Source organism: Orbicella faveolata, unplaced genomic scaffold, assembly GCF_042242905.1.
Source record: "Orbicella faveolata isolate gen_17 unplaced genomic scaffold, um_ofav_v1 contig_46, whole genome shotgun sequence".
Classification (NCBI taxonomy): domain Eukaryota; kingdom Metazoa; phylum Cnidaria; class Anthozoa; order Scleractinia; family Merulinidae; genus Orbicella; species Orbicella faveolata.
The window spans coordinates 680,772-700,383 of record NW_028301576.1 but is presented as its reverse complement, the minus strand read 5'-3'; the positions used below and the strand labels follow the sequence as shown (position 1 = coordinate 700,383).

General features: G+C 35.9%; 1 protein-coding gene across 2 annotated transcripts; it reads left to right on the top strand.

Annotated features, from left to right (window-relative positions):
* LOC110051679 (phosphatidate cytidylyltransferase 1-like) lies at window positions 1-17,747 on the top strand. Of its 2 annotated transcripts, none has more exons than XM_089277870.1 (17): window positions 1-77; window positions 1,946-1,975; window positions 3,239-3,327; window positions 3,887-3,983; window positions 4,414-4,511; window positions 7,803-7,899; window positions 8,259-8,319; window positions 9,007-9,065; window positions 9,453-9,535; window positions 9,839-9,894; window positions 10,430-10,461; window positions 10,957-11,025; window positions 12,428-12,475; window positions 12,952-13,056; window positions 13,356-13,490; window positions 14,244-14,347; window positions 14,787-17,747. In XM_089277870.1, exons 3-17 carry the CDS (start codon window positions 3,305-3,307, stop codon window positions 14,896-14,898), a joined length of 1,179 nt encoding a protein of 392 aa, XP_089133996.1. In that variant the 5' UTR covers window positions 1-77; window positions 1,946-1,975; window positions 3,239-3,304; the 3' UTR covers window positions 14,899-17,747. The 2 variants fall into 2 exon arrangements, with proteins under 2 accessions (XP_089133996.1, XP_089133995.1); XM_089277869.1 differs by lacking the exon at window positions 1-77 and adding an exon at window positions 246-546.
* The last annotated feature ends 1,865 nt before the right edge of the window (window positions 17,748-19,612 follow it).

Genomic DNA, 19,612 nt, shown 5'->3' with positions numbered 1-19,612 from the left:
GCGATTTTGCGGAAGATCATCGTGAGCCAGTAGCCATTGTTGGTCCCATATGAGTCGAGAGGTCGCGGTCGCAACAAGTAAGGACAGCGGTCACATCTTTGGCCAGTTTAGCTTCATTTAAATTGTCATTTAAATTCTCTTTCCGCGTCTAGTGTAGTTACGGTTGATAAGAAATCACGTGACGCGAGCAAACCAGGATACCCGAGCCAACCTCGTTCCCAGGTCTAACGAGGTTGCACCCGAGCCAGTTTCCTGGTCAAAGGAATGACCTCGGGCAAGGCAAGCCTTGTTGTCCCGGTGTGCTCTGCGACCCGTGTACTCCGCCATTACAACTGATCAAAACACCAAACGGTCTAAAGTTCACGGTGTATAGATCAGTTTTTCTTGCACTTGTGGTGAAAGTACGACCTCGACGAGCTGAAAATTCGACGCTGAAGGAGGTGTTCTCCTTGGGAGATGTCAACGGAACCGGGTGCTACAAGAAGACGTGCAAAAGAAGGCTTTGCAGTGAATGGATCAAGTGAAGATTTTTTAGATGGAATGAAGGTGCAGTGCTCTATGGCTAAGTCACGAGATTGTAACGTTTTGTTTCAGGATTGTTGTTGCAGTTGCATCAGTTCTCTTTCATATATGCAAGACAGCAAGATCTTCCTTGGCAAGACTGCTTTTGAAGCATTGTCTAAAATAGCCGATATGCAATGCATGTGTAACGCTTTCGGAACTTTGTTTTCTCGTCTTTTTTTTTTCAGCATGAAATTAAACTTTTAAAAGCTGTCATGCAAAATTGGCAGCGACGAACGATTTCTATAGTTTTTTTTTCCACAAGTGCTTGAGGTTTGATTATCTTTATCTCGAAAAACTGTTATTTAGCGATCACTCGCTGCGCTTGTGGTTTGCCCGTACCCACAGAAATGCCAAAATTAATGCTGTCGAAAAAATATAAGCTTATAAGATCTCCATTGTTTGAAAATTAATGTACAAGCATAATGGCTTTTATGGGATTAATCTTATCCGTTGGCGATTCTGAAATTATGCATCGTCACTTTGTTCAATTATTTGCAATCTGCGAGACGAAGCGGTGATTATGATGCTGAAATCGAAATACGTACAGTGTACACGCATTAGGAACTCTGAAGGCTATGCTACGTATGTGAGACTGATTCTTTCGGCAGGAGAATGTTGTAAGAAGTGCTGTAAGATTACTTTGATCGTAATCATCGTGCATAAATAAGCAGATTAATCAATTTCCTCGTGACAACAACATCACCGTTGGATGAACGTTGCTGTTTATTAGGAATTGGTCAAAGTTTATATCAATAATAACATTTATCTTAACCAGATAGCATTGCATGTTATTCCCTAATAGATCAATAAGGTTTTGTGAATAATAACTAGCAAATATTGCATGTTTCTTTAAGATAATTTTGCACAGGTGTTTTTGTCAGTGATGTGCCTAATATTATGCAATTCCTTATTCAAAAAAAGGCACAAGTAGCTGAACATGGTCTCTCTAAGTTTTTTAGGTGAGAATACTGAAGATGAGTCAACCTATCTTGTCACATTTTGTACAAGCAAGTCTGTTGCTTAAATAATTCCAAATTTTGTCATCCTTTCATAAAACTTAACCCTTAAAATATATGTAGGCATTTGATTGTTATACAGGTAAACAAAAAGGTATACTGCCAAACTCTGAAATTTTTTAATTGCACCTTTAGCAGTCTTACATGTGGTAAATTGCAGATCAACAGTGTCTAGAAAATGGATCTTGATGAAAGTGTAACACTGAATGATCAGAGATATGGAAATAATTTATCCCTTACCAATGTAATCAGATTGCCCTTTGTGTTACTTACTTGGTCGGTTGGTCCATTGGTCGGTCGGTCAATTGGTCATGATAATTACATGTATATAGGATTAACACTTGTCTCACTGTTTAATGTTACAGCGAGAAGAAGACAAAAAACAAGAAGACCAGGTTTGTGATCATGTCTTGTTCTTTTTACACCAGCCTTGATCATGTTTGTGGGGCATTCATCAATGTGTCTACCATGAGATCAGAGATATATTGCCATCTAATACTTCTCTTTTTTCAACTTTCCCAAAGTTTGAGCTGCCTCTTAAATTACAATTCTGTGATTCTCTTCCATGTTTTCATCAGCCTAATATTATCTAGATAAATTGATAATTCATTATAAATTATTCAAAACATTTACATAAATTATGTGTACTTTTAGATTTCATCAAATTGTGACACTTTAGATACAGAAATTAGATGGCTATTACAAAAATATTAGCCTGCTTAGCAAGCATTCCTGGAAGAAGTAGTGTTAAGCTGTGTGACAACTGGGAGAGCGAGGGTACCTCCTCTCGCCAAGGATTGCTCCTATCCTAGTCTCTGTGAACCACACACTTGAAGTGCCTATGAAGTAAAAAGTAATTGCTGCTCATTTGAAAGGCTTTTCAAAGTAAAGAAGAATGGCGTTTCCCTTTTTGGAATATCTGTTTTCGTTGTAGAGATCTTTATGTTTTTGTATTATGCAAATGAGGAAAGGAATGACGTCATAGGTGGTTCCACTTGAACAGTAAAACACTGAATCAAGAATATCTCTAGAAATATTGGAGCAGTGTTCTTCAAACTTGACACCACAAATGTGCATCACAAAAGAAACAGAATGACACCTTCTGTGATGTTGCCATGGCAACACTTTTGGCTCCAGTCTCTTTCTGTGAAAAACCAAATATGCCAATTTGCAACCCTTTGAAAAGAGACAGAGGGTCTTGCTCGGAACACACATGATTCCCATATTGTCTAAACTCTCCCCATTAGATTGTTGGGAGTGGATGATCCTTGTTTAAGATAAAATCTGGTATTGTTAGTTTTAATTAAAACAGGACCAGTGGCACAACTGTTGTCATGGCGACGGTATGACGGGTGTCATTTTGTTTCTTTTGTGATGTACATTTCTGGTGCCAAGTTTAAAGAACACTGCGTTAATATTTCTAGAGATATTCTGATTGAGTGTTGAACTGTTTTAGTGGAACCACCTATGACGTCATCACTTATAATACAAAAACATGAATATCTCTAAAACGAAAAAAGATATTCCAAAAAGTAAAACGCCATTCTTCTTTACTTTGAAAAGCCTTTCAAATCAGCAGCAACTATCTTTTACTTCATAGGCACTTTAACTGTGTTAAAATAAGAGTAATCATCTGTAACTTTGCTGTTTTATTTTAGGAAATAGAAACTTCAGGAACCAAGCAGGAAAATAATCCTGACACAGCCCCAGCTGAACAGCTAAACATGTTGACAAGTTTGAACCCAAAGTATGGGATCTTCCAGCAATTGATACTGTTTATGTTCAGAATCAGTTTTCATAGAAATCCAAGTCTTGTATGTTCATCTAGTAGCATACTTATTCAAGTCCTTCATGTACATATGTACAAGTCTACAGATATCTTGTTTCACTCTTGGGTGTCTTAGTAGATTTTCCTAATATATAAGCTATCATAAAAGTCGTCAGATCCATAAGTTCTTAAGATTTGACAGAAAATCTGATGATATTTTTGTTAAATCTCCAATTTTATATTACAAGGGAAAAATTTATATACCATTTTGGCCTGATTTGGGCCTTTATTTTGCCAACTTCAATTCTAAGTACTTAGCCAAAGTACAGGATAGTACAGAAAAAATCATGAAATTTTGTGCCTTCAGGGTCCATGTAGAGTTCCCAAAGCATGTCCTTGATGCACTTTCTTCTGTCATGCACAATTAAAGAGACCTTGTAACTTCTACAACTCATTTATATTCTTCTTGGGGTCCTTATTTGAGACCCTATAAAGAATGATAACAGCTGTACGTGACTGTATGGTTTGTAAATTTCAGATGGAGAAACTGGTGGATCAGAGGAATGTTTTCATTAGTGATGATTGCAGGTTTTGCTGTTATTGTCTACTTTGGTCCACTGGCTTTAATCCTCTTGGTGAGTTCATGACAAGCCGTAAAACCCTTATTCCATTTGACCAGCATTCAAAGAGTGAATGCTGGAAAGTTGTCATTGAAAAACCAAGGATATGGGGCTTCTGGTTTAAATGTGTATGCCTACATGTAGTTAGCAAACACATGGCTCAGTGGAGTTGCTGGACAGGTGTTTTACTTCTGGTCACTTTTATTGTTTTTAAAACAAATCAAAATCAATCTTGGAACAGAACTTCAGAGAATAACTCATTTTGTCAAGGTTACACAGTAAGGAATGAAGAATTGAGAAACGAGATTCGAATGGGCAAACAGGCGCTGTACCATTTCTTCCTTTTGTATTCAGTTTTTTCTGTACTTGATACATGTAAGAGGCATGTTAAAGAAAATTCATATCAGAGTATTAGACTGTTGTTTTTTGTTCTCTTGCATTATAGATCCAGTGTATTCAAATCAAGTGTTACCATGAAATTATTTCCATCGGACACAAGAAGTATCAAAAATACAACCTGCCCTGGTTTAGGTCATTAAGTTGGTAGGGACACTTTCATGTAATTAATATATAATTACATGATTACATGTAGTAGTTATTGTTAACTTTTGTAAGTTGTTTTTGAAGTGTAGATCTGTATTATTAAGAGTGTGTCCATGAGAAAACCAGGCAGGAGGTGATGCAGCTCATATCACTGATTTCGCTCAAACTTGGCACAAATGTTGAGTTTGGTGAGTAAATGATCATGGCAAAAACTTAGGTCAAATATTTTATTCCCCTCAAGTTAGGGGGACCCCCTCCAAAAATGGCCGTTTGTCACTAATTTATGCATATTTAATTAGCTGTCTTTGATTTAGTATTTCTGCAACAAGAAAGGCCATGTAAAAAAGAAATCCACTGGATCATGTTCTACTATTGTTAGTCTCAAAGCACAGATATTCATTTAAACCAGTCAATTTGATTTCTCCCCATGACTCTATCTTAAGTAAGGTGCATATTTTGTAGTGTTTTGAATAGCCTTTAATTGAAGGCAAATGTCTGAACTGGGCAACAGCAAATACACTTTATTCTAACATGGATAGTGAGAGCAATTACTAAAGTTCTCAAAAAAGCCGTAAAATGTTTGGGGACTTCAATATTTTTTCTGTGCTGGCATACTGTTTACATAGCACTTTATGATTTTTGGCCTTTTCATGAACATTCACTTAAACACAAAAGCATTTTTCTATCTTAACCTAGCTCGAAATTAGCAAGAAATACCTACCTAAATATTTTCTTATCAATATCCAGTATAAATTCGGCAAAAAGAAACACTTGAGACATTTCTTTCATATATTTTCAGAGCTACATTTTGTGGCATTCTCACAATATCGAAAAAATGCAGCAGAAGAAGATTAGACACGTAAGTTCCTTCAACTTAGGTTTTCAGGCGTAAAATAGAATGGAAACAAGAAATAATTACTACATACATGTACATGTCACTTAGACGCAATTTTGCGCTCTCTTTGATTCTTGGATTGCAAAATGTCCAGTTTTGTGTCATCTGTTCCGTTACTTCGACCCAAGGTTTAACGAGAATATCCATTGCCATCCCGCTTTCATCATCACAGATATCAACAGCTGTCAAAAAAGCTACTCAGAAGGCTGTATAAAATCCAGGGAGAGCGGTCACTTTAACATACAGATTGCTTTTAAAATCCATCGCAAAACAATCCACCATCTTTATAACTTTAAATGTTGAAAAGTCAGTAGTTACCTTCTTTTAATTCAGTAGCTTCGTCATGTATGGTGATACGAATTGTAGCACTTAATATCGTCAAAGATGGCAGAATGTCTCGTGGTGGGCTTTGGAAGAAATCTGTTTAATATTACACTTACAGCAGTGATGGCTCTACCCAGATTTTAAATGGCTTTTTGAGTAGCTTCCTCGACAAATGTTGATATCTCTGATGACGAAAGCGGGATGGCAGTGGATATTCTGTTTAAACCTTGGGTCGAAGCAACGAAACACACTGGGAACAGATGACACAAAACTGGACATTTCGCAATCCAAGAATCAATGAGAGTGCAAAATTGCACCTAAGTGGCATGTATGTAGTAGTTATTTCTTGTTTCCATTCTACTTCATGCCTGAAAACCTAAGTTGAGGGAACTTATGCATTGAATCTCCTTCTGCCGCGTTTTATCAATATCTGTGAGAATGTCACAAAATGTAGTTCTGAAAATATTTGACAGAAATGTCTCAAGTGCTTCTTTTTGCCAAATTTATACTGGAAATTGATAGGAAAATACTTAGCTGAATATTTCTTGTTGATTTTGTGTTTAGTTAGACAGAAAAATGGCTTTTGTGTTTTAGTGAATGTTCATGAAATGGCCAAAAATCGTAAAGTCCTATGTAAACAGTATGCCAACACAGAAAAAATGTTGAAGTCCCCAAACATTTTATGGCTTTTTTGAGAACTTTAGTGATTGCTCTCACTATCCATGTTAGAATTCAGACATTTGCCTTCAATTAAAGACTATTCAAAACACTACAAAATATGCACCTTACTTAAGATGGAGCCACAGGGAGAAATCAAATTGTCTGGTTTAAATGAATATCTGTGTTTGAGACTAATAATAGTAGAACATGATCCAGTGGATTTCATTTTCACATGATCTTTCTTGTTGTAGAAATACTAAATCAAAGACAGCTAATTAAATATACATAAATTAGTGACAAACGGCCATTTTTGGAGGGGGTTCCCCTAACTTGAAGGGAATAAAATATTTTGACCTAAGTTTTTGCCATGATCATTTACCTACCAAACCCAACATTTGTGCCAAGTTTGAGCGAAATCAGTGATTTGAGCTGTATCACCTCTGTTATGAAAAATTGTCTAAGTCTAGTTCTAGAACAATCTAGAACCTGAGGTCATTCAGCCATGACCAATTTGTATAAGAACATTCCAGAACATTCTGTTCCTTATGTAATTACTCAGATTAGAAACTGTGTCAAACTACTTAATTTACTTCCAACTAGAAGTTTCTAGAACTTTAAGCCTCATTTATATTGGAGTGAGCATTTCTTCTGTGAGACAGATTGATTCAAATTTGAAGAAGCTTAGTGCTGTAAATTCGTGAAGTTACCTTACGGAAATAAATTAGTTTGTTGCTGTTACCGGTGATCCTGAGTTCTGTCTGGAAACAACCCTGCTCTACAACGATACTAGTAACAACCTCTTACCTGGTTCTGGTTTTCTCATGGACACACTCTTAATAGTCCTGGTAAAAATTATGCTGTCATTTGTTTTCATCTCTATCTCAGCCAGCATCAAGACTGTGTTTTACCACATATCCAAAAACCTCAAAGTTCATCAAAAATACCTGTACTCCTCTGTACATTGTTTTCCCAACTCTTGTCTTGGTATTTAGAAACGTGGTAAATTACTCTACTTGAGTTATTCTTGTCTTGTGTTGAAAAAGCCAGTCACTGCAATTATGTAGGCTGGTAATTCATTTATTCTACTGTTGTTGACAGATGTAGGGCAATGCATCACGCTATAAAGTTACTAAATACTGTAGAGTGTCTAACCTCCCTTACCTTCCTTAGCCCCCCCTCCCCCCCCCCCCCCCCCAAGCTTGCTTGCAGGCTATTTTGTGCCTGGGTTGTGAGGATTGCTTTGCTGTTCACAGTGGAGGCTTCAGGCTTTCTATTCCCCACACCTTGATGCATTTGTTAGTTAAAATTATTTAATTCTCACAATTTGATTGTTCAGCCTGATTGTTATGGGAAGTAAGATGTCACGATTCACAAGTGATTGGTTTCATCATTGTTGTTTCATTTTTAATTAGGTATTTCCTTGGTTGTGCAAACTTCTTCTTTTATGGTGAGAGCATTACTGATTATTTTAATGGCAATCCAAACCCTCAAGTTGACGATGCATCAGAGGTGAGTTTGATTCACCACTTGTTATCAAAATCTTATTTCTCCTGGCAATATCAGTGCCTTCTTAAACACACAGGTGATGAGAACTGATAAATAATCAGCTAGAGATACATGTATAGCCTTGGTACTCCAACAATTTTATTATTAGTTGTTGCCTCAAGTCAGAAAGAATGTCAAGCTTTGGACACAATATTGTTAAAACAGCTTCATTTACAGATACATACATGTATGTGTGGACAAATGTTTACTCTGGAACCAAGTTTTTTCTTTCCTGTTCACTTGATGTCTTGCTGTTCACAACTTACAGTATCTTGACTTGAAGTAATCTTATTTATAGTGCTTTGCATGTTTGTTTTCTGCAGGAAGTGGTCAAAACGTACATTACATATCACAGGCTGATTTCATATTCACTATATTTAATTGGTATGTATATTGTATATTTTCTGTTGAGACAATCTACATGTAGTGCCTTGTAAACATTTATGCATTTAGATTGTTGCGTAGAAATTAGCAGCCAATAAATTATCACTTGCCATTCTAAGGCCATCTTATGCAAGGACTGTTGGCGAACCTATTGTACTTGTCATGGACCTCCCCCCATCTCCCTCCCATGAAACACAGGACATAGGTGGTGCTTTATAGGGGCCTTCACTCTTTGCCTTGCCAAGGGGGTGGGGATAAGTATTATTTTAGTCTGTTATCTTGCCTGAGTGAACCTGGAGCAAGGGCCTAGCTACAAGTGTTTTGAATGTCATATTGGAATGTTGTTATTTTCTGGATGCGAAAGCATTTACTGAACAGCATTTGCAATGCCAAACAGACAGTGTACATCATCATTATTTTCTACACGCAAGCTTTAGACAAGGTAGAATTGATTACTTACAAGCATGATTTCTGCCCTGTCTTTGTCTATCTGTAGAAAAAATTCCAACACTACTTAGAACCCAGGTAGAGGTGGACAGGGTTTTGCAATACATTCCTGCTTGTGCACTATTTTATACCACTCTACAATGACAACTAAATACACTGTTGCAAGACCTCTTGCAAAATCCGAAGAAGATCTTGAATGTGATTTTGGTTATCATAGTGCTTTCCATTGTTTCTTTGCAGGTTTCATTTTGTTTGTATTAAATTTAAAAAAGGAACACTACAAAGTGCAGTTCTCACTGGTAAATATAACTTGTGTTTGAGTTTCTTTTAAAATGTATCTAGAACAATGGCTCACACAGGCCTCAGAAAGTCCTTGCAAATGAGAGAGTTACGTTTTCTCCTTGAAAATTCCTTGCATTTTTTACCTCCAGCCATGAATTTTGTTAGCAAGTCCTTGAATACTCAAAATCATAATGAAATCCCTGAGTTACTACTACAGAACTATAGCACAAATGTATTATGGTTGTTAGAAATTGTAAGCATTTTAGGTTCAAATTGCAAATGGAACTGTATGTGTCCAGCCTCTGTAAAATTTTGTGCACTATAAAGTAATAGCTTTCAGTATTTAATTTAATAATATTGTTGACATCAATATAAAGATGTTGTGATGCTCTGTTGACTTTTAGTTTGGCTGGACCCATGTGACATTGTTGATTGTTGTTACTCAGTCACACCTCATCATGCAGACCCTGTTTGAAGGACTTATTTGGTGAGTGCAATGGTACATTACATGCTTATTTTACTGAAAAAGTAGTTCCTGGTTTACAGTGTATGTATAGAGGACTGATTTCTACGTTTTGTATACATTCTGCTGCTTCTAGCACTTTAATATCAAATGTATTGGCTGCACAGGAATTGTGTGTCGCTCAAAATCAGACCTGACATGTATCAAAGTACTTTGCTTTGATGTACTGGATGGTGAATAGACAGTTGGAGAAAAACAAAATAAACATTTCCTGGAAAGAAAATGTGGTAAAAAAGTGGTAATCCTTTTTTTCTGATATCTTGGCAGGTTCTTCCTTCCAGTTAGCATGGTGATTTGTAATGACATCTTTGCTTATATTTTTGGTATGTTCATTTTCTGTTTTAACTTTAAAAAGGCTCTATTTGGACATAATAACTTGCTACCAACAGTTGTAACACCTCATTACACAAAATTTTTGTGATAACAAATTTTCAAATCGTTCTTCCCATTTCACAAAAATTTGATTTGAAATAAAAAGGAAGCTGCTTGTTGAAGGGAGGGAGGTGCAATGGCCTCATGGTTAGTGTGCTTGTCTCCAGAAATACTCCTAGTCACTTCATGCTGCTGAAACCACGATAAGCTCCGGCCTATGGGCCGCTTGGCTTGTATGCAGACTTTACCTTTTTCTTACCCGCTTGTTGAAGAGTTAACCAAATTCATGAAACTGACATGCTGCCAAATATTGTTCCTCTAAAATGAGGAAATTAAGTTGCTCCCATTTGGTGTAATGAGATTCTGTTAGTTATTAGTCTGCTGTTTTAAAAATCCTTAAGGACCACTAAATATTGATGATTTTATTAAGTAATAACTATTGTTACATGTATTCTTGCTACTTTGTGTACTTTTTCATTTATGCAGGATTCTTTTTTGGTCGGACACCTCTTATCAAGGTAGACATGCCCATTTAAATTGTTTTTGTTTATTTTTTCTTAATATTGCAATACTACAGTATAGTAATTTCTTACAGTGTAGTAATGCTAGTTTTTAAGAAAATAGCTGTCGTTATGATATATTTTGTTATGCATCTATTTTAAAAGAGGGAGAGAGTACAAGTTGTTCCTATTTCTTATTTAATGTTTTTCTTAATATTAAGAAGTCAAGAGGACCTGAGCACTGTCATTGAACTCACAAATGACAGTGCTTCTGTCCACCCAGGTGTATTGAAATAGGGACTGGTTAATTGTTTTTACAGTGCAAACTTGTAAAAAACCTGCCATGGACTAGCATTCCATCAAAGGGGAGCAGCCACACTCGTCAGAGTTAAAGTGGGTTATGTGGGTTTCCTGACTTGTAAGCAAAGTTTGCCATTCAGTTAGTACAGCTGAACTCAAGAAACTTCTGTCATGCTTGGTGATAAAGTTAAATCTTAACATTTTACTATTTAGCTGTCTCCAAAGAAAACATGGGAAGGTTTCATTGGTGGAGGAGTGACTACAGTTATCTATGGATGGATGGTGAGTGTCCGAGTTGAAAAATACTAAATTTGTTTACTGCTCTTAGTAAGTATAGATTGAAGTAAGGATGGGAGTTCTTTGTGTAAATGATTACATGTAGGTTACCTGTGAAATAAATATCCCAGGATGCAATGTTGATTTCCTGTTTTTAGCTGTTATTGAATTAGCCTTGTGTTCACACAGATAATTTCATGAGTTCTTATGTCTCTCCTTTATTTCTTGAAACAAATTTGTTTGCCCCACGAGCTCCTCTAGGGAGATTACACCTTAACTTTAAAGCAACTTAGATTTAATATTAAGAAATTAGAAATGATGGTAATAATAATAATTAAATTATAATTAAATTTATATAGCGCTAATTATATAAAATATTCCTAAGCACTTTACATTTTAAAATATAAAAATATAAAATATACACATTTATAAAAAATTTAAAATATGAAAAGTAGCATTGCAAATAAAAAAATTGATAAAAGTACAATAAAATTTATCACTGAATGTTACAGGCTTCTCTGAACAAATATGTTTTTAGCTGTTTTTTAAAAGAGTAAATGTTTGGCGCCATCTGAATGGGCTTTGGAAGCTTGTTCCACATTGATGGCCCAGCATAGGCAAATGCCCAATCACCCAATGTCTTACATTTCGTTCAAGACATAACTAACAACGTGAGATCGTTAGATCACAGAGCACTTCAAGGAGATGACTTTTTCCTTATAAGATCTGAGATATAACGAGGAGCCATACCATTTAATGCCTTGAACACAAATATTAAAACCTTAAACTTTATCTGGAACTCAACAGGTAGCCAGTGAAGGTCAATTAAGTAGAGGGTGAGATGATCAAATTTAGGCACTAGGCATACAAGTCTTGCTGCAGCATTAAGAATTTTTTGTAGGTGGTTCAGTTGATATTGTGGCACTCCAGAGAGCAGTGAGTTACAGTAACCTAGGTGCGACATCACAAAGGCGTGAACTAAAATTTTTGTAGCCTCACTTGAAATGAACTTCCTAAGTTGCCTGATATTGTAGGGACCCTTGAAAGCGTTGCTGCAGATGTTCCCAATGTGAATATCCATTGCCATATGCTCATCGAACCAACATCCCAGATTTCGAACCCTCTTAACAGGCTTGATAGATGAATCAATAACCGTGATGGAATTTATATTTATCTTCGAAAGTTGACCACGAGAGCCAATAATCAAGAATTCAGTTTTAGAATCTTTAATCATAAGATGATGAATGACGGTAAGAACCATAACAAAACACACAGCCACACGCTTTGTGTGTGCTGGGTCATTCAGCATACCACATCCAGAATAATTAAATCAGACTAGTGAGGGAATAAAGGAGAAATAAAATGAAGTAAATATATAAGTTAACAAAAGAATATCTGTTTTTCTCAGATTTCTAACTTCATGTGCCAGTATCAGTATTTCATCTGTCCTGTTGAGGTAAGGCTAAGAACTGCATCCCTGTATTGCACAAAATGTAATTTAATTCACCTTGATCAGTCCTGTTCTAAAATGCTTGATAATCTTTTCCTGCATTAGTCCAAACTGTGTTTTAATTTTCAAATTAAGCTCCCATTCATGACAAGTTAACGCAGAACACTCTGGCTCATTGCATATATATGTATGTGTAGTTGTGTTACATAATTTTATTTTTTGAAAGTTTCCCCTCAAATTAGGAGACTTGTAAATAACACCATTCTATTTAAGTAGAAATACAATAAAAGGTCATTTAAAAGACAAGATAAACAAATCAATAACACGGATGATTTAGAGAGATTACAAAGTAATGGAACTTGGGCTTAATTTTAGGCTGGATATTTTCAAGATGTGCCATATGTCTCTTAGTTTCTTTACCTTTTAAATTGAGAGCTGTTGTTATTAATAGTCTCACATTTGCAAACTTTCTTTTTCTTCAGTTCAGTGGCTCAGTCACAGATTTCAAGATAACTTGTGAGCCTTCAGCTCTTTATAGACTGACAGCCTACACCATCCCAGCACCAGTCAAATATTTCCTAGGATTTGTAAGTCTCCAGTTTTCAAATGAATAAAAGTTATAATTACTCTAAAGCCTTTGTTGGGAGTGAATGGTCAGAGTAAATTCTCTAAGCACAAATTTAATTCATTCCCACCAAAAAAAAAAAAAAAAACAGATTCTACCACCAAATGCCACCAAAAGACATGGCCTCAGGAATCCACTGAAGCACAGTTCTCTGCTTCATGAAATGTCTGCTTATATCGTTGATTTCAGTGTAAAAAAATGTTTGTTGAGTTGTTTGTTGAAATGCACAGTTGTTTGCTAAACTTCATGTTTTGTTTGTAGGGTGGTTTGACACAAGATGAGGTTTGGCTGTATCCAATGCAGTTTCACTCCATCATTCTTTCACTCTTCAGTTCATTGATTGCTCCATTTGGTGGTTTCTTTGCCAGTGGATTCAAGAGGGCATTTAAAGTCAAAGTAAGTAATTGTTGAGAAACATCTTTGATTACATGTACCCAGCATAGTTTGAGCTTGCTTTGGGAAATTAATCTGTACATGCGTATTGAGACACGGAAAGAAAAACTTTTTCACAAGATGAGTCACAAAGTACGTGACAATTTTTGCTAGATGCATAAGTTTGAAATCAGAAATAGCAGTTTTCTGCACATGCAGAGATCTTTGTAAACTTATTTCAATTCGTATTTTATTGTGTGTCATGAGTTGTGACGCATGCTGGAAGTTTAGGAAGTGCTTGAGAGCCAGCCGAGAGCAACTTGAGTGCTCTTTTTTTCTCCATGATGTACAGCTAAAAGCAAAAAATAAATTGTTTTATGACAGTTAGTAATTTACTGACAGAGATATACACGATGGCTGTGACACTGGTTCTGCCCAATTTGTGTTGTTTAATTCATATTTCTTTTTCTTTTTTGCCTCCTGTTTAAATAAAAAACTCGAAAGGATTGAACAAGTATTAGGTAAATTGCTATTTTGTTTTTGTCCAGGAGTTGAAGATTTCATCTATTTTCCTGCCAAACATGTTTTCTTTCCTCACTGTTCACTCTGGTCAATCTAACAGGAAAGTTAAAATTTTGCCAAATTTGTCCATACCATGAGCATGTGTCTTTGGATCATGATGCACACTTTAAATGCACGCTGAGTTTTATGGTCGACTATGCTAGCTACGTTATAATGGACCCTGAGGTTAACTTATTAAAATGCACTGTGTTTCAGGATTTTGGTGACACTATTCCTGGCCATGGAGGTCTAGTGGACCGGTTTGATTGTCAGTTCCTAATGGCAACTTTTGTTTACGTTTATCACTCCACTTTCATACGGTAAGCTCCATCTACTACACTGCTACATATTGATGTATTAAGTGAAGAGGACTTGCTGGGACCAAGACCAGCCTATTTGTCATCAGACAGGTCTGACCCTAGTCTCCATATTTCTTAGTAAAGCACTTGATATCACTGCCATTTATTTCCCCAATTCAGTGCAGGATTGTTTAATGTTCAAACATAAACAGCATTGGAAATTGCTGCATTGCTTTCATTTCAATTTATGGGCTGTGTTCCATGACTTGAATGTTATGGATCAAAAAGAAATCAGCTTCAAATAAGATACATGTAATAAGGATCTGAGGTTCTGGGAATTGCATTATAAACCCTATATTTTCTGTTGAACATCCATTACTTTGGAGAATTAGTTACAAGGAATTTTGAAGAAAACGTTACATCAAATTTTGCTTGTTTTACAATTATTTCATGATGACAGGGCACCTCAACCACACAAAGTGTTACAGCAAGTTTTGTCACTGTTACCTGAACAGCAGCTGAACATCTACAAGGAGCTCAAATCAAACTTGCTAAGAAGAGGGATCCTATAAACAAATTCAAGATTTTGAGTGTGGGGCATTGGGAGATGATAGTCATTCCAGGATTATAGAATGGAAAGATCAGGGTGGAGGCTCATTAAATGGGAATCTGGTCTGAGCTTTCCTAAGATGTCAAGGCCTTACCATGAAAAAGTTCTTGGGTTTTGAATCTCAACTCTTTACAGTGCGACTGCACTAACCAAGGCTATGCAACAAAATTTTCCACAAATTTAACAAATAAAAATTGTGAAGGTTAACAACAGTTTCCAACAAATTATCCATGTAGTCGAGCTGTACATTACGAAGGCAACAGATTTGATAAATTTGTAGATAATTTTGTCAGGTTGCCTTGGTTAGAGTAGTTGCACTGTAAGCCAAACCAGTGACCAATACTTAAAATCTCCTGATAAAGTTAATATATAATCAAGCATACAAGTCATGAGAATTTCAGAAATGATCACCAAAGATGAATTGTCTTCAGCTGATATTGAAGTAGATTTTTCCGAGTAGTATCATAAGAAATGTATTAAGACTAGTGTGGAGAATATATATATTGATATCCAGGAGAAAAGGTTTGTGGTACAGTGTACTATGTAGTTTTAGTGAGATTCTTAACATTCCAGTACTGTACATATATGTTTTATTATTAATAATCCTAACCTTAAACATTCCTTGTTGATTCTAGTTAACAATTAAATTGTGAGATTGAGATTTATATCGCAACAGTTGATGAGGGTGTATCTCAAGTCAAATATTACGAATAGGAATTAAAAGCAAATAATCCAATAATTTATTGTTTTAGTATAAATTTGCTAGTTGTTCAAACTTTTATCTAAATCCTCTTCACAAACACTTGGAAAGTGCAAAGGAGCTGTCATTTTGTTAACAACCACACACTACAAGGCTAGACTCCAACTCCAACAGAATAGATAGTGTGTAGCATAGCCAATTAAAGGATGGCATTCATGGTGGAATGCTAGTACGTTGTAGATTTATACAGAAACAAAATAGTTCCATTGACTAACACGCTAAGGATTTTTGCTTTTCATTATTCTTTTCGTTTTTTGCTAGCACAGATTGAAACAATTTGCGTACAAATAGATCAATGGAAATTATTAGCAAGTTTGATTTTGTTCAACTTACAGCACTTCATAAATGAGAGAGCCCATTTATGGAAAGAAGTTCCTTTGATCTTTGAGTGTAGTTCTGTATGGTTAGTCTAAACTGTAAGAAGAGTTGAAGGACACATTCATTTGAGCAGTAAGGCAAACTTTTTTTAGACTCGCAATATACGTTTGCCATAAATTTGTATACACTTATCATGCTTGCAAGAAAATAATCGGGATCTGTGGTACAAGGGGAGGTTCACCAACCACTGGTAATAGCATCTCAACAACTTTTGCTCAACACAATTTATTAAACAGCAGACAGGTGACAAGAACAGAATGAACTAGAAGATAATTATCTCCTAGTTGATTTGATCTTTATTCTTTCTCATTTCATTTGAGTGTTAACATGACTTGCATTTGATTTGGTTTTGCATTATTACGCTAAGCCATACTCGTGCCATTTGGTCACCCAGTAAAACCAAAAGCAGTGATTGCAACTGACTCAGGGTTTTTTCCTAATGATTTAGATGGCAAAAGGGACACTATCTTTACAAGTGTAAAGGTTAGCTTAAGTGATGAATGTTACTTCTCATTACCTGTTTTCTTGATGTTGTGGAGTTTAACCTCTATTAGGGGACACCTCTCTCAGCTGGACAATTCATCTAAGCAGAAAGTCAGTTGTGGTGTTAGCCATGCACTTCCATCCCTCATTTTTAGTCTTATATCATCATCATCATCATCATCATCATCATCATCATCACCACAATCACCATCACCATCACTGTCATCATCATCAACACCATTACCATCATGGTCATTATTGCACCTTTGGATATATAAGGCCTGAAACTGCAGGTTCAACTGCATTAATGTTGAAAGGATAAACTTGATGCTCATTATTCTTTTTGCCAGTTTGGCTGATCGTTATTTTATTCTTGTGGATATTTCCTTTTCATACTGTTGCCTGTTAAGATCTTAAGTGTGGTATCAATATAGTATTCTATCAAATTCCCAATCATTGTCGGGAGAATTTGGGGATTACAGTATGACAGTGTTTTATCCCCTCATGCCACATGATCACTTGATTCATTTTGAATATTTATTTATATTTATTTTTTCTCTTGGAATGGTAATGCAGCATGCAGCATAAATCTTTGTCAATAAATATTGTTACAATTTAATAATCCAGCTCTTAATTTGTACAAAGTATTTTCAATGACGTTTTATGTAGCAGCATTCATTTGCCAGCATTGTTATACATGTATATAACATGCCTTATGTGCAACATAGTGCTAGTTGATTAAGCTTTTATTTAATTAATTAATTTAGATAATATTGCGGCCTAGGACATTGTAAGATCTGTAATCCAACTTTATAAACATTCCTTTGCCAATGATTATCATCTTTTTCAAGCTAATGTCCTGACTTGTCTAGGTGTGACATTTGATAACATGACATAACCTGCTTAAAATTATCAACACCATGTTTCGTGACATCAGGCACTTATGACCTATTATTTTACTTTAGGTGTAAATTAGAAATATTCTGGTAAATATCTAGGTTTTCCTAATTTTTAATTATTTTAGCAACATTATTGTTCAACGTAATGTCAAATGAGGTCATTTATGTTTGGTAGTAGTTATTGTGTAAGGTATAATTAATGGAAAATATTAATGGAGTTTTTAGTGCAAGATGTAATGTAATTTTACTACAAGCCTGGCAGCTTTCACTTATTAAACAACTGTTATTAAATTCCTATATCACAAGTAAACTTACAATACTTGTAAAGCACTTGATAAAACTACTTGCAAGGGGCTTGACACTGTCCCTTGAGAGAAGCCTCCTATACAGAGTAAAATGGTGTGTGTTGGCGGTGGGTAAGGAGACTATTAATTCTAGTAAGGTCTTGCCACCAAACATTTCAAAGAAATTGACAATTTGGAAATATTGCCCATTTGAAAATTGCAGTGGCTAGCTGGGTCAATTTGAGTATGATTCTGCAGAAGTGTTATAGCCTGAATTAAGAGAAAGCTAATACTGGCTAATATAGCAATAGACTGCTAGGCAGCCAGGGAAAGGGCCAATTTTCAATAGACCAAATTCGTATTCTCGGTATTGGACTGGAACTAGCTTGCAATGGAGGCTCATGCTGGGGAATACCATTAAAAAGAGAAAAATGTCATTTGCATTTGAAAAGACTTCCCACATTAGCCTCAGCTGCAAGCTAGTTCCATTCCAAAACCGGGAATACAAATATCACCTATTTGCGTGGGGTTTCTTTATTTGGCAACTTGCTGTTTCTCACTTGGTCAAGAGGGCAGAGGGCTAGTGAAGAAAGGCTCAGCAGGTCATTGGCTGGAAGTACTCCTACTCCAGAATATAAATATATATGCTTGGAGTAGAAAAAGGGCTTAAAAAATAACATATAGGAGAAACTTTCATTTATTATTGTTTTAAAGAACAGCTGATATCTTAGCCAACAATAACATCACAGATGCTGACTTTGTATGCTCATTCTTGACCTTGGTGTATGAATAAATGAACAATTTTTCTTGTCACAAGGTCTGAAAAATTTTGTAAACGAAGCTTTCGACTATCGCAGTCTTCATCAGCAATTAAAGTGAGCTCAGTTGCCACGTGATGTGAGCTCACTTTAATCGCTGATGAAGACTGTGCGATACAGTCGAAAGCTTCATTTACAAGATTTTTCAGACCTTGTGACAAGAATAATTGTTCGTTTATCACAGATGCTCTATTTTTACAAGGGGCAAACTGATCTTTAAAAACCAAGACTGCCAAGTTACAAAATTAAAATGCAAATTGCATGGCAACGTACAATCCCTTTGGGATCAAAGTAAGTTTAACTTTATTTTAATGGTCAAAGCAGGTGGGCAAATTCATCCTTACAGCTGGTCAATTTGCCCAGTGCCTGGCCATTAATGAAACCCCAGGTGAATGCAATCACCAAGGGCGAATATGCTAAATTTAAGAACTTCAAATTTCTAAGGGGCAACTAATCAGACCTGACTGACCAGACCAGATTGTCTTTATTGTTCACCTCTAAATTTTCTTCTGCACTCCAGTTCAAAAAGTCATTGTTTTATTTCCAACTTTTTTTTAGGAAAAAAAAAAAACTGAAAGGCAAATAAGGAAACAGACAAAAATCCACTCAATGCTATTTCAATTGTTTATTTGTTTACCAAAAATGTTCATGGATAAGTACTATCCATCCAGGTATTTTCCTTGGACAGGCACTATGGGTTGATAGTGTTCGTCTCTCCAAGGATGAACTCTATCACAGTATTGTATCACGTGATCAGTTTAACAGGGTTCATACCCTTTTTCAGAAGTAAATTTCCAGGACTCTAAAATTCACATTAACCCTTTCACTCCCAAGATCTCAATTTTGATTCTCCTTGCTGTCTGCCATACATTTCATATTTTTTTACTTGAGTTTAACAGATTTCCAGCACTTTCCAGGACCAGTAGCCCTTTTCCAAGACTTTCCAGTCCTGGAAAATGCCACAGTAAAATTCCAGGACTTTCCAGGTTTTCCAGGACCCATACGAACTCTGGTTTAAACCAATAAGAATCAAAGAAAAAATGGTGAACCATGA

Bases quoted from the DNA above. Each gene is read 5' to 3' on its own strand.
- LOC110051679 (XM_089277869.1), top strand. From the start codon at position 457: ATGTCAACGGAACCGGGTGCTACAAGAAGACGTGCAAAAGAAGGCTTT. The intron at 547-1,945 runs GTGCAGTGCTCT...TTAATGTTACAG, and splicing joins ATTTTTTAGATGGAATGAAG to CGAGAAGAAGACAAAAAACA. The intron at 9,895-10,429 runs GTATGTTCATTT...TCATTTATGCAG, and splicing joins CATCTTTGCTTATATTTTTG to GATTCTTTTTTGGTCGGACA.